General features: G+C 35.7%; 1 protein-coding gene across 4 annotated transcripts in view; it reads left to right on the top strand.

The window, feature by feature from the left end:
* Positions 1-23,831, top strand: part of Lrrk (Leucine-rich repeat kinase) — a 660,345-nt gene that overhangs the window by 181,297 nt on the left and 455,217 nt on the right. For all 4 annotated transcript variants that reach the window (XM_067121011.1, XM_067121010.1, XM_067121012.1 and 1 more), the window contains exons 3-4: positions 5,885-6,082; positions 6,409-6,574. In XM_067121011.1, coding sequence (XP_066977112.1) covers positions 5,885-6,082; positions 6,409-6,574 — 364 coding nt within the window. The remainder of the gene's footprint in view (positions 1-5,884; positions 6,083-6,408; positions 6,575-23,831) is intronic.

Raw genomic sequence — 23,831 nt, 5'->3', positions numbered from 1 at the left:
GTGTGACACTGTCCATGACAGAAGACTGTGGCTTCTTTTAGTGAGACCTGTGAAACAACATTAAAGATGTTGATCCTGTAAATGTAAGAGATTGTGTAATGATACTTTGGACGTCCTGTGCATTTATGCACTTAGCATTTATTTTCCAATTGCCATTCATGTATGAATTTATTCATGTAGAATGGTATTTGTATCTTTTTATTTTATTTTGCTTCTCTTATGGAGATATTCCACAAACTCAAGGGCAAACCCATCCCTTATATATCTAATAACGTCGTCATTTTAAGGAAAATCTTCATTACGTGGGCGCCTCATCGGTTGTTTAAGAGGAATAGTTTGTAAAAGTATTTAATAAGTACATCTACCTCAAACAGTTCTCTGTTGGATCACATGCTCCTAGAATCTGTGCTCTTCGTATTCTGTTAGGTAGAAGCGGTCTGTACCAGCACGCGATCTTGCTCGTTGAATATCCCTTGGATAGATATCGACTTGTTCGTCTGAGAAAAGAAGTTATCCATGACTATGTCCTTTTGGTTGGTAATAGTAAGGCCAATACTGTATTGGCCTTGGGTAATAGAAACCCAGGTTACTTTCGAAGCCTGGTTGGTATTGTCTTATGATTTCTGAACTAATTGATCATTTTTGTTGGTGGTTATATGCATCCATTCGGTATTTTATGATAGTTTATATGTGGTGATGGTCCTATCTTGATTATTTTTTTTATGATGTATTCAGTTTCAGCCCATGAGGTATAGTTGCATTATTACAAACAGATACACTTTTGCCCTTTCTGTGCGTTGGTTGGCAAATGAATTACTGTATATAACACTTCTCCAGTTTCACAAGGAAATTGCTTTGGCAGAGATTACATTTATTGCATAACTTACAAACTGTGTTTATTGCCATAATATTTGTATTTATGTAGTGTATCATTAGATTCTGAGGATATTTTTCATATACATCTGAATATTTTCCACTTGCTTTAACACAGGGTAAATAAAGGGTAAATATATTCTTTCTTGTAACATTTGTGGTCGCAATTTGTTTGTTTATGATCGTGTGTGTATGTCTACGCATGCACGTTAATTTATCTTTAATTTGACTCAGCGAGAGGTAATGTAAAGTAGCATGGAAATAGTTTTAATTGAAGTTCGGCGCATGAGTCCAATTTCACGCGGCTGAATGAGAAAAGTTGTCGCCGTCTTGTGCCCATTAGAGAGAAATCAAGAGTTGAGAACTCTGCCCTCTGGCTTAGGGGGTCATTAATCCTATTAAGGCTGCTGGGCCACCGCCACTTACTCGGCTTTCCATTTATCCTTTTATCTGGAAAATGTCGCCGGGAAATAAATAAGAAGAAAAGTGCAGCCTCTGAAAAGCCTCAGGAGTGTGGAAATGAATCTGCGCTTATTGGATGTCGGAAATTCGGGAGGAGAATGCGGGATGGGGCTGCCAGGGCAATTAGGCACTCGAGAATTTATATGCCTCCTCCTCTTCCTCCTCCTCCTCCTCCTCCTTTTTCATCTTCTTCCCTCATGATCTCAAACATAAAATGTATAATTTTATCACTCCTCCTCCTCCTCCTTCTTCTTCTTCTTCTTCTTCTTCTTCTTCCCTCACGATCTCAAAAATAAAACGTATAATTTTAGCAGTCTTTTTAGGTATGATATTGGGGTTTCCTTTCTTTGGTCATATTAATGCTTCGGATGCTTATATTGTTTTATGGATGTTTATTGTATTTTCTTTGTTTGTCATGAACTAGCGACATTTGGTTTCGTTCGAACTATCCTTTTGGTGTGTCTAATATATTTTTATATAAACGCTTGGTATATATATATATATATATATATATATATATATATATATATATATATATATATATATATATATATATATATATATATATATATATATATGTATATATATATATATATCATATATATAGATATATATGTGTGTATACATAGTATATACACACATATGTATATATATATATATGGGTCTCACTTATTTGAAAGATATAATTTTAAATATATAAAAAAACCCTCTGTCTGGCAGGAGATATAGTTTTTGTGGTTGATGTTAAAACATTTTAAAGTCGACGTCATACCAGCGTGATTATTATTGGACGTCGACGACTTTCAGTCATTCATTAATTGATGACACAATAAATGGCTGCAGCATCTCTTGCAGCAAAGACGCCAATTGTTTGTTGTTTCCACCTCCACCTAAGATATTATGTTTTTGTGCCTGTCTGATAGCAGTATTACGTGTAAAATTAAAGATTTTTTTGACGTTTTGTGAAAATATTTGCCCTTCCAAGGAGAATTGATTGCATTTTCGGAGCGGATTCAGAGTAGGGAGACAGGGGTAGGCGTGAGAAATCCTAACCTTTCCTAGAAGGCCGTGTCCTTACCTAACCAGACCTTACCTTCCTAACCTAACTTAGGGCGCCGTGCCCGCCCTGGAAACCCCACCCCCTTAATAAACACTAAATATACCTATCTCCGTACTGCGTACTGCCCACTTTTTTTTTGTGGAGGGAGATCAAGACCCAGAATGTTTTTGTCGCTTCAGTTATTGTTACTGATATACAGAGTATAATTCAGGAAAACGACGCTTTGTAATGTGCAGGGAAGAGTATGCAAAGAATGCTGAGTATATCAGCAACTAAAGTAATCGAGTCCTAGCGTTTGGAGAAGTCGTATATGACGTGGGGTATATATATACGGTCAACTGTACTAATGGGAAAAACAGTAGTTTGTAATCTTTGACTGTGCTTTCTTGCTTTCTAGTTGTTCTTGTATTGCCATACGATTGGTACATTTTAGTAACTTGTAGAGAAAGTTGCATTTAGATACCCCAAACCACTAAATAAAAATCTTACTATTTTGTTGTGTGTATTGTATCAGTAATCATAATTTTTATATATAATAAAATTGATGTAAAGGATGGTCAGAAAAGCTGAAATTTAGAACAGTGTAGTGGGCTTATAACTACTATATATAACGGGTTAAAGATGAATAGAAACATTCTCTCTCTCTCTCTCTCTCTCTCTCTCTCTCTCTCTCTCTCTCTCTCTCTCTCTCTCTCTCTCTCTCTCCATTTGCAAAAGAAAAAACTGATTACCGTTTTCAAACATTTGATATGACGAGCAATTTAGATTTAATGAGAGCAATTATTTGCCTTTCTCTCGTAATGAATTACAGCGCAATATTTCTAGGCGAGTGTTTGAATACTGATCAGAAATTATGTGAAGGACATTGAATATGTCCTCGCCGTACGTCTTGTTTGATTTCGTAGATGACTGTTCGTGAAGTCAAACGAAGAATGTCAAAGTAAATATGTACTTCTGGTGTTGAGTGGATCAAGAAAGAGAATAGAAACGACACGGAACGAAGAATGCCCTCAGTGGCTCGTGCTCACGATTGACTTATGATTAAGTGAAGGTTTAATCATATTGTGAATCAGACAGACAATGAGAGTCCGCCGTTAGATGAAGGAGACCATGAGGATTCCGAAGAAATCATCCGAGGGCGGAGAGCCCAAGTTCCATCTGTTCGAGTCGTTTCGCGAAGCTGTAATCTCCGTTGTGGAGAAGCTCAGGTCTTCTCTCGCGGATAAATCAGCTTCTGAGAAGGAAGAGGGAGAAGAAGCACAGGAGGAAGAGGAAAGGGAAAATGGGAAAATAAAATTTCCCTTCTCCAAAACGCCTTGGGATCTTCTTCCCGAATCTGCATTGACTGCTGAGGATTTGTATTACAAGGTGTGGTTTGGAGTGGGACTTGCAGCCGGTTCCAATGAACTGGCAAGGGTAGATGCCACTATTAATAGATAGAAGATGAGCTTTTAGGTATATAAGTAGGGACTGGTGGGGGCAGGTTGACACGGAAGTGACAGATTGGGCTGATCGGATTGTTGCTGATAAAAGAAAATGAACTTTTTCGTGATACAGAGAAGTATAGCAATAATAATAATAAAAAAAAAAAAAATCACGTGAACAGGCAGGGGGAAAGATACCAGAATTTTGCGGCGCATTTTACGAAATGAGCAAAGGGAAAATACTGTTTGAGGTATTAAGTTGAAAATTTGCATTTCATGGATTGCATTATATTATGTCCCTAAAAGATTTTTTTCCTTTTCAGTATGTTATTCACGTAAGTAGCTAAGTTGTGGCTGGGTATTTGTTATAACATGATATTCATCAAAGGACAGATTCGGTAATTGTAGTTTAGAGTATTGATCAAAATGAATTTGCGTGGTTTTTTTTTTTTTTTTTTTTTTTTTTTTTGCATGTTTGAGTATATAAGAACGCTTTGATAGGGGGAAGAGTAGTGCAAATTAAGGCAAGGTCGACGTTAGTTGGGTTGTGGGTGTATTTAAAAGATTTGTGTTATGATCTGTATCTGGCATGGTTTAATAGATTATCAAATACAATTAGAAGTTTTATGCTGAATTTTATGTAATATTTTGTAGACGGGAGTGTCGTTCTGTCTATAGATTTCTGCCTTGCTCTGTGCTGAATCGTTTGCCTTAGTGTGGGCCCAGTCCAACTCTAAAACAATAGTTTTTCTTTGGTTGTTTGATATTCATGTGTGAAGAGTTGTTGATACTAATTAGCTTAATGATCCATGTGCGTGGAGTGATAAGTGTAGTTAAGGAGAGAGCATTGTATGTTGGTGCAAGTTTATAGGATAAGAAAGCATAACGTGGATGAAAGGTGGGAAAGCATGTCAATATCACAAGAGTAGGCTATACTTTGTTGATTGGTGATAATGAAGAAAAGTTCAGTGAAGGGTAAAAGTGCTTGAAAGTGTTTGTATAAGGAGGAAGTTGAAAATGAATGTTTGCGAACGCAAGGCTGAGGAAGTGATGAAAATGGAGTGGTGAATCTTTTATATATAGCTATTGTAAGACGCATTTAAATCAGTTTTACCTGGCTAATGGTCACAAATGATGGTTTAATGAGAAAAGAGGTAAGTATGAGGTGAGACAATCTGATCAGTCGGAGCTCCTCTAAACTTTCAGCTAAGGAAAATTCTCCAGAGTAGGCATAAGTTGGAGTGTGAGTTGGTCGTCTCTATGCGAATAAAGTGAGTTTGTATGATATAAATGATTAATGCACCTCGGAAGTAAATTGTATTTCTGCTGTATTTGGAGTACGAACGGTTGAAAGGTTAAGCTATAAAAAAAGTTATTGTAGATGAGAGCATGTATCAGTGTATGAAAAGGTGTGGATATGCGTCGAAAATAGGAGAGCTTAGGTAAGTGGAAAATACATACTTTAAACCTCTAGTGTGTTGTGAAGGAGAAAGGATACAGGATGTGAAACGTACGTGATAACGGGAAGGCAGAAGTGTTAAAACAATAATAAAACGCCTTAATATCCAGAAAGCAAAGGAGTGCATTCCGGCCAGGATGTCACCACGTGAGGAGCGGATGTGAAAGTGTGGAAGATTTTTGAACTGGTTAATCTTTTATCTATAAAGTGGCTTCCCGCTGTAGTTATTGTTGTGGATTACCTTTTACAGTCTTTGATTTCATGTCATGTTGTAGCAGTTCCATGATTTATCAGTATTTATTGGCTTATGAATTATTATTTATTTTTCCCTTCGAATATGATACGTTTTATAAAGCCTTACATGTTTATCTTTTGATTATTTAGTATCACATTATAAATGCGTAACTGTGATTGAATGGGAAGCTAACCGTAAAATTTACATACTTTAACTGTAGGTCACAGGAGTTATACTCCAACTTTATTGAATAATGAATTGAAGAACTTTATTATGCTAGAGACTTATATTTTTCTTATACTTATTTAGCATTTTGTCATTTTGTTTTTGGACGGAGGTATAAGATCACTGACCAGTGTCTATCCTTTCAGGCAGCTTTGTGGGATAACGCGGAGTTACTGGAAGATCTGCTGAATGGCGAACAAATAAGTCACCTTGATTGTCGAGATGCTTGGGGACGAACCCCATTACACGCGGCAGCTACAACAGAGTCGTCCCGTTGCCTTAGAATTCTCCTTCAGGCAGGGGCTGATGCCAATATGGCCTCGGGACCTCGTGCAGAAGGAAGAGTAAGGATGACTGCGGTTTTTCTTTGCTGTGTTGCTTATGAGTGTTACCTTTCACACTGTATTTAGAGACTTCTTCATTTGAGTGGTCTGAAGTGGTTGTCTTACTTGTTACTTGGGGAAACCTATAAAACAAAAGATTTTCTTAATTTCTTGTCAGATGTTTGGTATATGCGGGAACTACCTAGTTTTGCAAGGGCGTTTCTTTGTACAATATTTTTCATTGAGATGGGACTTGTCGTATACTCATAGATATGTGAAATGACCCATAGAAATGTAAGTATCTAACATCTCGAGTGATTATATACTAAAGCAGATATGTTTTTCAGACTTGCCTTCACATAGCTTCTGAACATGGTGCTGTGGAGAACATACGTTTGCTTCTGGATTATGGAGCAGATCTACTGGCAAAAGATGCGAACGGTCTTACGGCCCTGGATCTGGCTGAGCACGGCGAGCATGCGCAGTGTATGACAGTCCTCAAAAATGCTGCAGGTATGGACTTCAGTTCTTTTTGTTTATAGTTAGCACTCTGTCAGTTGATCATTGAGGGTGCATATGTTCTATGCACTTAATTTTATGTTACTGAACATAAAGTCTGCTTTGAGATGAAAATGTCAATGAACATAAGGTCTGTTTTGAGATGAAAATGTCAATAAACATAAAGTCTGCTTTGAGATGAAAAAGGCAAATCTTTGTCCATGAGTATGCAGCATTCATAAATTTTTGGCTAAAGAATCATAAGCAGTTCCTGTTGACAAGGTTTTGCCACATACCAGTTAATGGGAACAGCCTAGGTTGTGTTGGACATTTATATTAAATGTGAATAACTGCTACTCGATAATCGTCATCACCATAGTAGCCTTTATGTCCGTGATGCTATAGAACACAATTGATTACTATCTCCGTGTTACTTTTCTTCATTGACTTTGTGAAGAGTGTTCCAAAAGCTTTTGAACAAAAACAGTTGTGTAGAATTCGACAATGGCCATTGGCAGTAACAAGAATACATGGGTATCATGAAACACTGAACCGTAACTAGACTCACTGTGATAATAGCTGTCGATATTAATACATTGCTGGGCTTGTTCAATTCAATCACATGCACACCCAACGGCAATAACCTCGTTTAAGAACAGGCTTTTTAGTAACTGGTGAAATGGGCAATGTGATATAGATGGTTAAATACATTTGAATGTGGTGATTGACAGTTTCTCCCATATCCTCAGCCATTATAGTGCATGGCTTCATCCTCATTGATCCATGACAATTAGTAACGTGGTCTGTACAGATAATGGGTTTAATTTGTTCCAGTTACGTGACAATTTATTTACCATGATTGATGCATGTGTGACAGCATATTTACCATGATTGGTGTTACATATTGATAACAGACTTTAGACAGTCACCATGAATGAACCTTAGAACACATGCCAGTGTCAGAGAACTTTCAGTAGACATTGTTCTAATTGGGGGATCCATGCTACTTGTTCTTGGTCAAAGGATGTCTTTATTTTCTCTTGCTGCATCAATTTGGTCATTGGAGAAAAGCTCTGCTTTCCTTACGTGTCTTGACTAGAGGAGCATTACTTAGAGGTTTCAATGTATTTTTAGGTTCTTAGCATTTGGTGGATTACTGTAGAATACAGCAATTTCAGCACAGAAGCTTTAAAAGAAGACTTAGTGTACTTTTATAAGGATGCCTCATATGAGATCTGGCTTGATTTTTGGAGATTTCATTAGTCATCTTCAGAATCACTCGATCAGCATATGTCCTTTATCTAGGAACTTAGGGTTTTGTTTATTGTAGGACTGTCATCCAAAGGCATCCTTTCCTTAGATAAGGAAATGTCACAAACTGTATTTCCCTTTCCACTTGAATATTGTATCAGGATTTACAGGGAGTCGAGGTGATTGTAGAATTAATGTAGACAAACCATGAAATAACAGAGAATGGTTGTTCTGGATGTCATTGGACAGCTTTTCAGGGTTATATGTCATATATTACCAGTCAGTAGTGAATGCATCAAGCTTTTCATTCTTATTTTCAAGTCTTAGGAAGTCAGGCTTCTTCTGTCAACTAGAAGCAAAAAACAGACTCCTCCCATAATGAGAGCCCTTAAGAAGGCATATATATTTCCCTGTATTTATATTTTCCTGTATTTAAACTTAGTGAATTTGATTATTGAATTATCATAATTAATGTATCATCACAATGAAACATGAAAAATATAGAAATGAATTGTTACCTTGGGTTGGGATCAAACACAGGACCAATTGGATGATAGAGATGCTACCATTCTGGTCATAGAGGTCTTAAAGGAAGTTGGGACCTAAGTATAGTCGCTTGGGGAGTAACTTGGGCAGGCTGTACATCTTTCTTACCAGTTAGTCTTTCACAGCTATGGTATTTAGGTTATAACTTATGTTTGACATCATTGGTCTCGTTGTGAGCACCCTTGCCTCTCACTTGAGAGGTCCTGGAATTTGTATTTAATAATGATAAGCTCCTTTGCAGTCCAAGCAATTAGAAATTCACAAGCAAATAACAAAAAGTAGCTGCAAACTTGACAGTTATTGTAGTGGTTCATCTTTATTGGAAATAGGATCAACATTTAACTCTCCCAGTAGTGTTGTCAAGCCTTATTCACTGATTTGCTTTCAGCGAGCTAGTACATTTCTTGTGATACCAAGTTGATTTGGAAGTTCAAGCCCTTGAATGAAAAGATAAATAATATTGTTGTGCAGGTTAATATTGTCAACAGACCCATAAGATTTTCCACTTGTTACTTTTTGTTCCAAGAATGCTGTTAATGGTGGCCATGCTGGAGGTTCACTTCCTGTTCAAGTTCTCATGAGGTTATTGGAACCTGTATTCCTTTGGGCTCATGTTTGTGGTATACAGCTGCACAAGGTTCTTAAGTGTTGTTTTTTTATTGCATTGATTCATAAGAAACTCATTCAGATCGTGATGTAGTTTCTTGTCTCAGAGAATTCATAGGAGAGGATAGACATTACTCTTGTGCAGAGTAACTTACCTGTTGTCCAGAAGTATAACTTCCACATGCAGACAAAGTACTGACCCACCCTGCATACAACTCTCTCTTCTTCAGGTTTTAGCAATACAAGCAACCATTTGGCAAAGCTTTTCATTAATTTTGTTCATTGCCAGCAACATTTTTATAATGAAAATGGTGCATGAGTCCCATCTGTAGGTAGGTAGGTTTGGAAAGTTATAAGAAATACCCAAGAGGAGTGTTTACACATACTGTAGTGTATCTTGTTGCCATCATTCATCCATCAAAAAACCTAAGATTTGATGTGTTTTTGCTCATTTTGTGAAGAGTGCAGATTGACTAAGTTTCATGTGATGATCTGTTGGGCCTTAGATCTTGTGAAAACAGTTTATAGAAATGCCATCTCTTATTAGTATTTTGAGTTACCTTCAGACACAGCCCAGTCTTCCCCTGTCTTATTGTTGCTGCTGTCACCCAGACTAGAGATGCAGCAGTTCTTCTCTGTGAGATTGTATAGCAAGGTCAAGAGAAGCAGTCTTAAGCTGCCTTTTTCAAAGAAGTAACCTTCTTTTGCTGTTGGCACGAGATGGAAGACTATTTTAGTAACTCAGTATTGTATTTACTACAGAATTTCTGTTATGCAGAGAAGAAAGAAAGAAATGCTGTTTTGGTTATCTTTGTGAAGACCAGCTCTCTTTCCAGGGTTCTTGCTTCATGGACCTGAATTTTTGTTGACTCCAGCACTAGGTGCTTTCCTCTCTGAATCAAAGAGGTGGGGGGGTTCATAAATGTTGAATCATAACCTAAAGTTGATTTTCTCCTGGGCACTTTTTGCTATGATAAAATTTCCCTTAGTGAAAGTTTCACTTATTGATTTTATCTTGAAAATGGTTTCCTAATGATTTTTATTGTTTATTAACTTAAGAAGTCATTCGTCTAACATTCCCTCAGGAAGCTAAGAGATTAAACTTCCTGCATCATATCAGAATCTCTGTGCTGTCTGGAAGAACCAGAATGTTACTGTTTTGTGTTTATTGCTCTTTGTTTCAAGACTTTACCATTGGAGATTAATCACCAGAGCATTTACTTAGACTTAGGAGTCTTCTATAAGACATCTAATCAGCTTTTGATGACGATTAGCTTTTGAAGATATAATCGGAATTCCTATTTTTGTCATTTATCACCAGCACTTACGTGACTCCCAGCCATACATCCTGACACCTGGCAGATAATACCACCTTGATTATTCCTTGTTTGAAGCAATTTGCAAAGGGTCCTATTGATATAATTCCCCTTCAGAGACCAGTTACACGCAAATTAACAGGATTTGTTTTTGTGTTTTCAAACGTTTTCTAACTTTTAGGTGGGTGCCATCTTCCAATTCCACGAAATGGATTTACGTGAAAGGAGAATTTTGTAGAATTAAAAGATATAAGGCTGTTGCATCTATAAGATAACTCTCATCATCATCAGTGCCTCTCTTTTAGTTCTAATCAGTATAATGAGTAATTATTTTGCAGTTTAACAGTGCTAATTATTATTACAAAATTTATATATTTTGTGCATCTGTGGTGAATTTTCATTGCTAGCAAAAGTATTATACTGCAAGCAAACTGCAACATATTGCAATTTTGCATTTATATTCATTGTTTAGTAACCCAAAATACTGCATTCTACCCATTTCAAAAGTAAAGTTCATTTAGACACAAAAATCAGTCTCACTAGGAAAGTCAGGTCAAGCATGTTTAACTGACCAGTTACATGGTGTAAAAACAAAAACAGTCCCGCAACAGGGAGTCAACACAATTCTTCCTTCCTGGAGTTATAATAGACTAGCACTTCATGCATAAATGTGTGATGAATCTTTCCAAAACTGGTAACACTCACATTTTACCTGTTGGAAGCGCTATTGTTCCAATAGTCAGTTGCTCACTATTTTCAAATTGTTTGAAAGTGTATTTTTGTGATTCACATTTTTTTGGATTAGAGAAGTATAGCTTAATGACAGTACTTCATTAAGTTGTCAGTAGTGTAGCTAAGACAGGTAATACTGTAAACCAATTCTGGCAATGAAGTCTTATTGAGTACCCTCTATATCTACTATTTTCTTTTTTTTTATAGGTAAGTGATCTTGAAATTCAAGAGTACCTTAGTTTGGAAGAACACGTGAAAAAGCATTTACTGAGAGAGAACTTGTAAGCTACAACTTTTGGTATGTATTTATTCAGCACAAATGTTTCTTGAAAATTATTCAACTTATTACATTCCGTGGTATAATTTCCTAACATCTTTAACAATAGCAAATGTACTTGGAGCTCCATTTTTTTGTACTGTGCTTAACATTTGTAATTATTGTTCTTGATATCCTTCAGATTAAATGTCATACAGATACATATACTGTAACATTATTGTAGAGTTAATCAGATTGGTTTCAAATCTTGAATTCATCTGTTAGAATTTCATACTATACAGTATTCTGATTGATAATTGTAAGGTATTAATCTTTGCATTTCCGGTAATGTAAGTGAAATTCTTCATTGAAGAGATTCATACAATATTTTGTGTGCTATTGTTGTTCATGCAGGTGGGTTGAAAGTCTTTTATCTAAATACCTAGTTGCTTGAGACTGGAACGTGATATTTTTGTTATGGCAGAAACTCTTAGTGTAATTTTGTGGCTATTTCCAGATATTTATAAAGAACCTTCCATTCATGAGCTCCATTCATAAAAAAGAAATGAAAGGAATGATCATTAACACGGGAGTCCTGGTTGTATGTTTATCTTGACCCTCAATGAAATTCGTTACAATTAGTTCATTCTTTTACTTTGATAGCAAATGAGATTGTCCAATTTATGTCCATTAAAGTTTTGCGAGAGCCACCAGTTGCTTTAAGAAAAATCACACTTCTTTGGAACTTTTCAGCTGTACTTCTTTTTATTTGTCTTCTTTTTTTTGGTTATGGGATACTGTATGGAATATATTTAATGAATTATTGGACTAGCCATGTGAATAGTAAGGATTGTAGATTAAATGACCTGATTATGATGTATTTTAAAGTTTTAAGTTTCTTCCTCTGTTTTGTGGGTCTTTTCTTTGTTCTATATTGATCCTGTATGTTTAATTTCTATTTTTATCTTTTCATGGTTTATTTTGTGTCTTACATTCATAAAACTGGGCCTTAAGTTTACCCTTTAAAGATTTAAAGCCTAGCAACCTTTTTAATATGCCATATTTTTGTTTGAAACATTTTACAAGTTTAGAACTGATGGTTCTTAAGTATTGTTTGGGTATAAATGGAATGTATGTAGATTTTTAAAAATTCATGTTTAATAGACTTTTTTCAGTAACACTAAGGGTAAATGTAGAAACTTTCAGGTTTGAAATGATATTTTATCTTGGAATTACTTTAATACCTGGAACAGTCTTCTGACAATATTTATGATGCCATTAAACAAGTTGGAAAACAGGGTATAATACTGACAATATTTATGGTGCCATTAAACAAGTTGAAAAAAAGGGTATAATACTATACTGCTTGAAAGTGCCATGCATTCTTGCTTTACCTTTCTTGACTTTTATTGTTCTTAAAATATATGTATACTTCAATAAATGTGATAATTTATGCATATTGTAATTCATTTGTTATTTCTTTCTGTTGTCTTTTTTTTATTTATGTTATGTGGAACCTCATTTTGAATAATTCAGCATAACAGCAATGTTTTAATGAAATGGTCAGTTTATGGAATGATAAATTTGAAAATAAAGTGGAGCAGATGATGACTGTTGTAGGATTAAAGTATTCTTTAGTGTAAAGGAACATCATGTTGAATCTGACAAATATTTTTCTTGTAAATATTTTTGAGCTTCCATGCAAAACCAGTCCTTGAATACAGAATATACAGTACAACATTGCCAGAGATAGTTTATGTGGATATTATATTTTCAACTAACAGTAAATTCCAAAACTTGCAATGAACCATGAAGAAATGAACCATAAAGAAATTTTTCATAATCAATATATTCAACTTACCCAACTATCAGATATTCAAGTGGTTGTATTTAAGTAACTAAGACACTTACAGTACTTATTTCTTATGGTACCTTTATGATTGGTTTAGTGAAACAACTTTCTTATCATTTTCATCATCATCACAGTGTTTTTACTTGAGGTTTTCCCTTTTTAATATGTTAGATGATTTATCTCATTCATCATGTCCACTTCCTATATCATTTCCATCTGGTTCACATCCTTTATCATTGACCCTTCATCTTATGAGCCTTCTCCCCATCTCATCACTTGATTGAACCATGTCACCTACTACATTTATAATTTGATCCACCAAATATACTCCAGGTATGTATACAAGCATTTTGTAGTGATACCTCTTCAAAATCTCCTCCATTTTCTTTGGAGGGATCATGTCTTTTCTGAGTAAAAAAAATTCTTGTACCTAAATTATAATTCTTCTGCTGGGAATACGAACCTATGCTTTCCAAGATGGAGTACTCAATGCAAGGCATGCTGTGGCCGTCTCTGACTTAAATAGAAAACAAAAGCCTATTGGGTAGGCCTATGAGTCACCTGTGACCTGAGTTGGGTTAGCTCTTCCATATTGTTCTCAGCTGTCTTAGTGTGTGGTTCATCACTGACATTCGTCTCACGCTAGTTGAGATTTGCTTTTGTGTGCATCGTGTTCGTGCTCTTGTTCTTTTTTGCTGCAGGAGTCTTGCCCTTCCAGAGCCTTTCCTCCCTTAAGGTCGGCTGTACAAAATCCTTTTACTCCATATTGCATCATTAGCTCACATTTTATGTACAAATCATCAAAATCCTTTATTTCATTAAAAGTTTGTGAACCCGAGTGTCTCATTTGACACTGTCTGCTTCATTAGGTACATAGCACAGTGCAGTATTAAAAGCACTGTTACACCGTGAAAGGAGCATCCACCTGACCCTTTTCAAACTGCATTTTCACTTTTATTTTCCCTCTGGTTACCCTAACGTGGCTTTTCTTGCGTTGATTTTCTCTTTCTACCCATCTGTCCTTAAAAATTTGCAAAGATTTCGTCCTGTGATTCTGATGTTAACTCCAAATCATTTATAAAAGTAGCCTTAAGAAACTTCCTGCTCTACACTTATTACTGTTATAAAAGCAAAGGGTTCATTGACTATCACTGGTAGACACTAGCACTTATAAATTTTGATAACATTCTTGTCACATTCTTCTCTCTGGTTCTGTTGTCATGATGTACATTCTTCACTTATTCAAAGTATCTTTATGGCACTCTCTATCTCTACAGTGCCTGTCTGACTGCTTGCCTTTATAATCTATTAAACACCTGTAGATTTCTAGATATATTGTTTCTCCCATTTTACTTGGCATTGTTATTTTAGCTATATCCCAAATGGAATTTGAGGCAGAAAGTGCACTAGACAGAAAACAATAGACATCGTTTCACATCTAACCTTGTAAAGAAAGAATTTAATGTTAAAGTAGTAATGATGATAAAGACATGGTTTCATTGGCCTGGAGCAGAGCCAAACTGCTAATTGTTAATTTCAGCATTGCTCTTAATATTTCTTCCAGCACCTGTTTTATACTTTCATACCATGCTGCAACAATTTTACTGCTCCCTGCTTTTCACTTGTAGTTAATAGCCTTCTCGTTATTTATATTTTATATTTAATGTTTCTGTTGTAATAGTCTATTCAAAATTTCCCTCTTCACTTTTATGATATTCTCAGATATTCTAGTCAGCTGTATAACAAATGGTTTTTCAGTTACTTTGAACAAATTATTTATTATTTCAGACAATACTAAAGCCATAGTATTTTTCCTCTATACTTTTCAGGTGATCTTTCTTAGTCCTTGTCCTATTTTCATCCTTCATTTCATATTTACTCTTGTTCTGTAGTAGCTTAAAAACATTGTCTCAATTGTTTCATCATTTCTTTTCTTTGCTGTTATCATTTTCTTTTATTTTTTTTCACATAAGTGCATGCTATTTTGTGGCAGGTTGCTTTGCCAGTCAGTGGTCTCTTAATTTTGTTCTTTATAAAGGTTCATTTTGAATAGTAATAAAATTTTCTACTTTAATTTCTCCATTATAATTAATTTTGTACTGTATTTTGCCCCCCTTATTCCTCCCACTTCCATGTAAAGTTTCTGATTCTATTTCTTACATCACCCTCATTGTCTCTGCTACCAGTCTCTTTTACTCATTCTTCTTTTCTGTGTAAACTTCTACACCCCTCCTTTCCTGCTCTGCAGCTGTATATAAGTTAGGTGTCTTGACTCAGTGGTCTGCTTAATCTACATAAAGTAATTTTGATAACCTTTACGGTTTTCTTCATTTTTTCAATTACCTTATGTATCTCTTCATTCTACTACCACATCTCTGTTTATCTGTATCCCTTTCGAGTTGTCACACAACACAGTTCTTCTACTGACTTTAGTGTGCCTTACTTCATAGGGTTCCAGTCTGCATGTGTGCTGGAACTTTCTTTTGTCAGTTTTGTAAGTTGTCTGACAGAATAGTCCTTCCCTTTAATGTCTATTCTGCTCATCATAATAAGATCCTCTTTAGTTTCAGGTTGATCATTATTGCACTTCCTCGGTGAATTTTTGAACAACTTTAAGTTTTCTGCCACTGTTATATCTTTCATTGCAGCCTGTAATCTTTCTCAAAATTTTTGTTTAATTTTTTTGTGATTTACCCATATGTGGTTTGTATACTGAAAACACATGAATCTTCTTACTTGGGATTGCATTACTTATATCTGCATTACCATTTTATTTATTTTTCCAGTTTGTATGCTTTCACTGTTTAAGATTGAACCAGTAGGCATACTTTGTTCTCGTACTCATTGCTTTCACCCATCAGATTTACATTTATATTTACATTCTTTTTGCTCAGTATCACTGACTGAGGATAGGTTGTTAACTGTTTCTCAATGATATTTTGAACATGCTTCATGATCATCATAAACTTTTTTTCATAAGCTTTTCTCTGAACAGGTTAGATATGAAATGAGTTCTCTCCACTTTCTTCTATCTTGGGCATTTTATGCCATAGCTCCTATGAGGTCTAGGTCTCCTTCTCTCCCTTATTTCCACATATTTCTGGTTCCTTCTTACTGTACTTCATCCTGCTACTTTCATATCTACTGCTTTCCTGACCAACTGTTCCACAGCCCTTCTCATTATGTGCCAAAACCATTTCAGTCTTTGAGATCTCAGTTGTTTTTCCAGCTTCTTGACACCACATCTGTCTACCAACTTCTTATTTGTAATAAAATCTTAGCATCAATGCTCCTACCATGAATCTTAGCATTTTATGGTTGCTGTATCAAACTCTCCAATCCTTGTCATCGCCCATGTTTCTGTTGCATAGAGGTGTACAGACCTTAGGTAACAATTGAAGTCTTAATTGTTTCTGCCAGCAGGATATTTTCATTTACTAGTGTTCTAGCTACCTTTATGTATTTCGTCTTCATTTACTAGTGGTCTAGCTACCTTTATGTATTTCGTCTGTGCTGCTGCTACTCTATATTTTGTACTGCTCTCTTGACTTCTGCTTCTCAGTCCAGTGTGTCCCCAAGCCAGGTAACAGAAATATTATACCTCTTCCAAGACCTGCCTGTGTATCACAACATGTTTCTCAACTTCCATATTTCTTCATTTGCTTTTGTGACACATTTTAGCCTTTGAAAATCTTATCCTCCATGCATATTGTATTTTTCTGAGCTTGTTGTTACACCATCTGTTACTTGTGGTACACCTTACAGACTTCACCCCAAAACCTTTCCTATGTCAACATGGCCACTTTCCTGAGTTTTTTTTTTTTTCTGTAGCTTCCTTTCCAGTCACCAAAAATCTTTGTATTTCTCAAAATGATTTTCAGATTTTTCTTCTTCATTCTACTCTTCCACCCTTTTACACATTTCCATGATCTTTTCCTCAGATTCAGCTGGTAATGTATTTTCATCTGGATAAAATAAAGCAACTCCCAGGTGCCCCTTTTTTGCACACCTTTGTAGCTTTTTCCATTATTATGATACACAGCAAATGGCTTAGTACTGATCCTTGATAGATACTAACATGCCAATGTCTTCACTCTAGATCCACTGTGATGGTAGAGTAACAATAATAGCTCAATGAGTCTTTTTGGGAGTTGCTTCCGTTGTGATGCATATTAAATTATTTTTCTCTTTACCCTTCTCAAATGCCATTTCAAGATCTGGGAACATGTGGCACAACTTCCTCCTCTTTTGTAGTAGTTGCCTGTTAACATAGATGACTTCTGTTGTTGATTTCTCTTGCATGGAGCCAAATTGACAGTTATCAATTTTAACAAATTGCCTCAGCCTTTGCTTCAACACATTCCCAAGTGTTTCATAGCATACTCAAGCAGTCTTTTCTTGTATCATTTCCATATTGTGGTGCATCCCCTTTTCCTTCGTATACCATTACTGTAATGCTTTTTTCCCCACTCTGGTTGTATTACAGGTACTTCGTTTTTACCAGGTTTTCCTGTATTGAAGTAAGATAATGGATGACTGGCTCTCTTGCTGCTTTTATCAAGTCGCTTATTATTCCAGGTGGTCTTGGGGGTTTTTGAGTTTTCATTTTTCCAAGGGAGGGCTCTTATGAGCTCTTCAGCTGTTATGATTGTTATTGGTCCCTCTGTTATCCCAGCATCCTTTAGAACATGGTCACTTCCTTAGTTTTTTTTTATAGTCTGCCCCTGTAACATCTCTTCCATCTTTCCTTAACCACTTTCCTATCCTGAATAATTTGTCTTTTCTACTCCTGGTGTGTTGAGATTCTGATCCCATTCTTCCCAACTCTGTTTCTCTGCCTCTGCCACCTGTCTTGTAGCCTCCTTCCTTTTTTCCTTGAATATATCTCTACCCTCTTCCGTGCTTGTTCTCTGCCACAGCTTGAGTAAGAAGAAGAGTCTTAGATTTTGCACAGAGACCCTCTTTTTCAGGATAACCATTTCTCTTAGGGTGTAATTGCATGATCACAGGTAAAGGTTGCTGCATTCACCCTAGCATTCCCTTGGGCATCACACTAAATGGGAAAATTATTTACATTTTCATTCTATTAAATGTGGAACAATTAACTATGTCAGTATGTATGTTCCTAATGTATTCGGGCACACTAACACTATTACATGTTACATATGGTATGTGGATTCCTTGACATCCTGTTTCCTTGCCTCTCACCATAGTTCTTTCAGAGATACCTTTAAAAAGTAACCCCCCATTTCATCTGCATGGTAAAAGTCCCCTCACCCCTAGTGCATACCGACACTGTTATGGTGATCGATCCGGGGGTAGTAACCCCGGCATTATGGAGAGCTTTTTTTCTCTGGTATATTTAGCAATAGTTATACCTAGAAATGAGTGCTATTGGAACCATTTCACTGGGTGACACAGGTCCTCCCCCAGAAATAGATTTTTCCTTTGTCAAAATCCCTTTATTAAGTGGATTTTACACAAGTCACACTGTTGCTGGACTATTGATCTATAGATATTAGTGAAGTGGAGTTTTTCATCAGATACTCCCCTGTGGGTCAAGACTGACTTAGATAATTAAATATAAATTTTATTATTGTTTTAGGGTGTTTCACTATAACTGCAACACATTTTCTTGTTGAATCCTCCCTCTATTGGCCAATTCATTCTTTACAACTTATAATATCCTTTCTAATGCAAGAGATTAATTTTATACTGAGGGTTCTTTCATTCATATTATTGAGACGTTTCACAGTGAATAAAACAAAAATATTATCGACCTAACCAAAGCAGAACAATAATGGAGACCTTGCATATGTGTGTGGGTATATCAGAAATTCATCCTGCATTATGTACATAAACCATTTATGTAATAGAATCTTTTATACCTTAACAGTGAGCTATTCTAAGGATAAGATTGAAATTAGTTACTGTTACACCCATCATTTAACAATTGCAAGAAAAATTAAATCCCCCTACAACATTTCTCTTCAGCTTCAGTGCTGCTTCTCAATTTTTGGCAAGGGTCTCACTATCAGGTTGCCCCAGCTCACCACACTTATCCTGTGCCTTCCTTCTGTTTTTCATGCACTAATGCACTTCATAAATATTGAGGCCATTTAATTTTAAAAAATTTTTTTTGCATTTGGCCGATTTAACGTGTAGGTATGCCCGCTGCATTCTTCGTGCACTTCAAAACTATTCTTTTTTACTCATCTATTTTCCATTTATCTGTTTAATCACACCATGTCACCTTTTATATCCATCTTTCACCATTACTGGGCTGTTTGCCATATTATTATATCAAGTCCCTCTCTATGATTCTATCCCTTCTGTGTCCACATAATCTTTACTCACAGTAACAATTATGAAACCAGGCTTAAGATTTTCTCTTGCGCATTAGGGAACTATTTATTTAATTTTTATAGACAAATATAGGCTAGATAACTTAAATTTAGTTCATAAAACATTTCCAGAATTTCTGATATAATGTAATTACATTTTGAACTACAAGTTAAATATTTTACAGTAACTAATTGAAGAAAGAAAATAAATTCCATAGTTGTTAAACTGAATGTTGCCCATTGTGTAGATTTAGATTTGAAGCATGCTTTATAGATGTTATCTTTAATTCTGTTTTGAAGCACTGAAATACATATAAGGGCAGTTTTTTGTAATTAATTCTATACCTTGCTTGCACGTGGCTTTTTGTCTTAAAATGTATTAGTCAGATTGATCTCTGTCTTATTGAAAGCCATGTATGGTTGTTTTTCTCATACTTTATGGTTTTTTGTTTTGCTTATGTTAGATTTTATATATGAAAGATAGTATGATAGTTAGTGTAATTTATTTAGTATGATTATATCTGTAAGTAGCCAAGGCATAAAAAAAGAAGAGTGATTAAGTGTCCACTCAAACGAAATTGATTTATGTGCATCTGGAAAAAAGGAAAGATGATACAGGTGATAGAAAACTTAAGAATGGAGGGAATTCCAACCTTTGGTGAAAGAAGTGTTGAAACAGGTACCAAATCAAATAACTTGCTATTGTTAATCTCCAGATAGTAAATGTTAGGTGTGATTGACTGACAAGTTTGACTGCGTGAGAAGAGGGTAGACTGACTCCCTCGGACTAGACTATGGCTTAGTATATAAAAACAGAAGATTTTCTTCAAAGTAATTGAGATAAAAAATAAGGTAAAATGAATCGGTTTAACATCGAAAATTTTGGTAATATAGATTTATTATTGGTTTGAAATATCTTCATTGAATTTACCCTAGTCTAAGACTCCCCATTTAGATAGCCTAGCTCGACAGTTGATGAGCAAATGTGAGATTGAGTATAATTAACAGAGAGTGGTTGAACTATTTATAAACATAAGACAATACTGTTCAGTTAGTTAACAGAAGGATCAACCAGCCCTTGTCTAGACTTTCATGTTACTCTGGTTCTTTCTTTGCTGTGTATTTTAGAGGTTATTTTACTATATTGTGAAATGAGATCTTTGAGTCCCCCCCCCCCCTTATTTGAATAGTTACACCAATTGGATTTCTGTTTATAAAAAGATGAAAAGAATATGGAATACTTAATGTTATTAAATTCTTCCCATTTAGGAAATTGATGCTGAAATCCAACATTAGAAATTGTAATTGCAGTAGATATACTGAGATATAAAAGTTTGCGATGGTTTGGGCATTATCAGTGATGATGAACAGGAGTGAGAAACATAAACTTGCAATGTCATAAACTTTACATTGAATGTGACTCATGACAAGGTCGCAATCATTAACTCAAAGTGCCTGATTTGGAGGCTGTGACTGTGTATTTGGCCGATTGTTTCAGAACCTTTATAGATCCCAGGAAATTAAACAAAAGCGCAGAAGTGCACAAGAAGAACTATGATAATTTGTTAAGATATGTGGTATCTTAGTTTTTCGAACAACGACTCAGTTTTCCCTAATCATATTTTCTTGGAAGGGTCATCACTTCTGTGTCGGTATTTCTCTCCTGTTTACCATATTGTTCTATTATGTTTGATTTACTTAACATTCCTTCTATCTCTTGCTAAATTTTCACGAAGAAAGGGAAAACAGTCGAACTTTCAGAGCCCTAAGTAGACGCTGTCATCAGCAGTGAGGATATCAGTTTTAGATACTGCATTAGTCGGTGTTAGTCATACTGGGGAATTTACTTCAAATAACTTTGAAGTCTCTGTAGGTAGAACAGAGTCTTGAGGCCCACGTCAGGCATCCTGTTACCTTTCACATATTACCATGCTTACAGGCTTCATTAGGGCAAGGTCCTGTGCTGGCATAAACCAGTAAGTTACAACCAGTAACTGTACCTCTGAGAAAATCGCAACTTCAGGTCTAATTAAAGTTCTTCGATCAGTATATTGAAGATGTTTTTGTGGGGGGGAGGGGCAGTTATCGTTTAGGGTCCTTAGCACCCCTTACCTTTTATTGTTTTATGCAGAATAGATTGAAATATCTGGAATATCTGTGCTTCTGTTTGCTGCTGTGAGGTCATCTCAGGACGTATATTTATTTGCTTTATACCAGTTAGAAATCAGAAACAGTTATTCCGTAGCCACTGTACCGTGGCCTTCCACCGTCTTGGGTTTGATTTCCCGTGCGTGAGGGTGCACTCAAGCACACTTTTTATTGTTACTTTATTTATTTTATATGATTATTATATATTGATTTTTTTATTTATTTGGCATTAATTATACAAATATTTATTAATTGCTTATGAATATGTTAATGAAATATTTGTCATTTGATGATTCGTAGTTTTCCTTATTATTGTGTGATGTTAGCTAATGTAATAGAATTAACCATTTTTTTATATTTTATACCTCGCCAACATTTCATCTTCTGCTCTCTTGTATTTTTCATATATGGTCCTTATACTCTGTAGAAGCTCGCTTTGTAAGTTCATGGCCTTCCGGCTTTTTGTGAAAATGTTTGCTCATTATGAATAGCAATCTTCGTCCGTGGTCATTAGCGAGAATTTCTTTGTACTCTGGACTCTGTGGAATTTTTGAAATTCTTTGTTATCTCATTTTATAGTGTTGGTGAAGCATATTTTTCAGATTTGTTGTAGTAAAATGATAAATTCTTATTTTGAAAATGGCGTGACTGCAAAATTGTAGTAGAGAAAACGTGCAAAGGAATAAGTAGTACATCAGATGTTAATGTCAGTGATAGCAAAAGTTCTTGCGTAGGTGGTTGATTCTCTTTATATTTTATGAGTACCTCTTTAATAACCTATACAGTTAGCCTAAAGTGCAGTTGCTCAAATCGACGCGCCAATGAGTAGGTGCAGAAGAGATGCAACGGTTGCAGCCCAGCATTCTCTGGCTGTAACAGCAAATAAATAGCCGTGTTTTTCGCGTACAAGCGAGTGTTTAATCGCTGGAAAATACTTTGCCCTGTGTGGCCTTTGAAGTCATAAGCATTATCACCCGCCAGAGGCAGTTTCTCTCCCATCTTCCCTTTCCCAGACACTGTCGCTTTCCTTTCACTCCTCCTCCTCCTCCTCCTCCTCCTCCTCCTCCTCCTCCTCCTCCTCCTCCTCCTCCTCCTCCTCCTCCTCCTCCTCCTCCTCCTCCTCCTCCTCCTCCTCCTCCTCCTCCTAGCTGAGAATTGGTTAATGAGTGTGCCTCGAACTGAGGGTAATTGGATCTGTGTAATAACTTCGTGACTGCAGACAGTGTCAGATGCCCGTTTAGCTAGAGAACGTTGGGCGTTTATGCATGGCAGTTAAGAGTTGCGCGGTAGTTAACATCCAACCTCATGGCGTCTGGGGTTACCATGGGGGTCAAGGAAAGTCGCGAAATCAAAGTCATTTTTTGCCAAGGCGGGAGTTGTTTTCAGAATGCAAATAACCCTCTGATATTTTTCATACCTTGGCATTTCCGCTGTTAGCGTTAGCTCGCGATGTGACGTATGACTGAAAAGAAATTATTAATTTTTATACAGTTCTCAAAGACGTGTAGAGTACATATATATACAGTGTAATATATATATATATATATATATATATATATATATATATATATATATATATATATATATATATATATATATATATATATATATATATATATATATATATATATATATGTTTGTATGTATGTATGTAATGCGTAAATATCTTTGTCTTATACATCGGCCCTATGGTGTATTCAAGAAGAATTAGATACAAAGTGTGAATATGATTGGGAAATTAACAAAGATAGAAATAGAAAACGCGGAATTGATTTTAATAATTGGGATTAAGCGTTGTCACTAGCCTTTTTTTGACGTTAAAAATGCCCATAAAGATGTTTTATCGGGTATCATAAAAGATTATCAACTATTACAAAAACTTATTAATCGGCATTTCGCACCATCCAATGATAGTGTGCTATTTTTTGTTATTTAGTATTTTAATCACCGAACTTCTGAAATACTTGTGGAAATTTTTTTCGAAAAGGTTCTGTGTGGATGTTCCACAAAGGTTTTGTGGCGAAAAACTTCAGAAGGACCACATTAAGGTTCTTGTCCTCAAACTTATTTTTTTTTTTTAATTTGAAGTTTACCTGTCTAGACTTTGTCTTTTCCTGACTTGCAAACAGTATTGGTCGATGATCATCTTAAAGGCGTTTTCCGAAGCACTTCTGAAAAGATACTGACGAATTTCTTTCAAGTTGCTGGTCAAGTTTGTGTT

Source organism: Macrobrachium rosenbergii, chromosome 19 (genome assembly GCF_040412425.1).
Source record: "Macrobrachium rosenbergii isolate ZJJX-2024 chromosome 19, ASM4041242v1, whole genome shotgun sequence".
In the NCBI taxonomy this organism is placed as follows: Eukaryota; Metazoa; Arthropoda; class Malacostraca; order Decapoda; family Palaemonidae; genus Macrobrachium; species Macrobrachium rosenbergii.
Note: the sequence above shows the minus strand (reverse complement) of the source record. Positions and strands in the feature narration are given on the sequence as shown.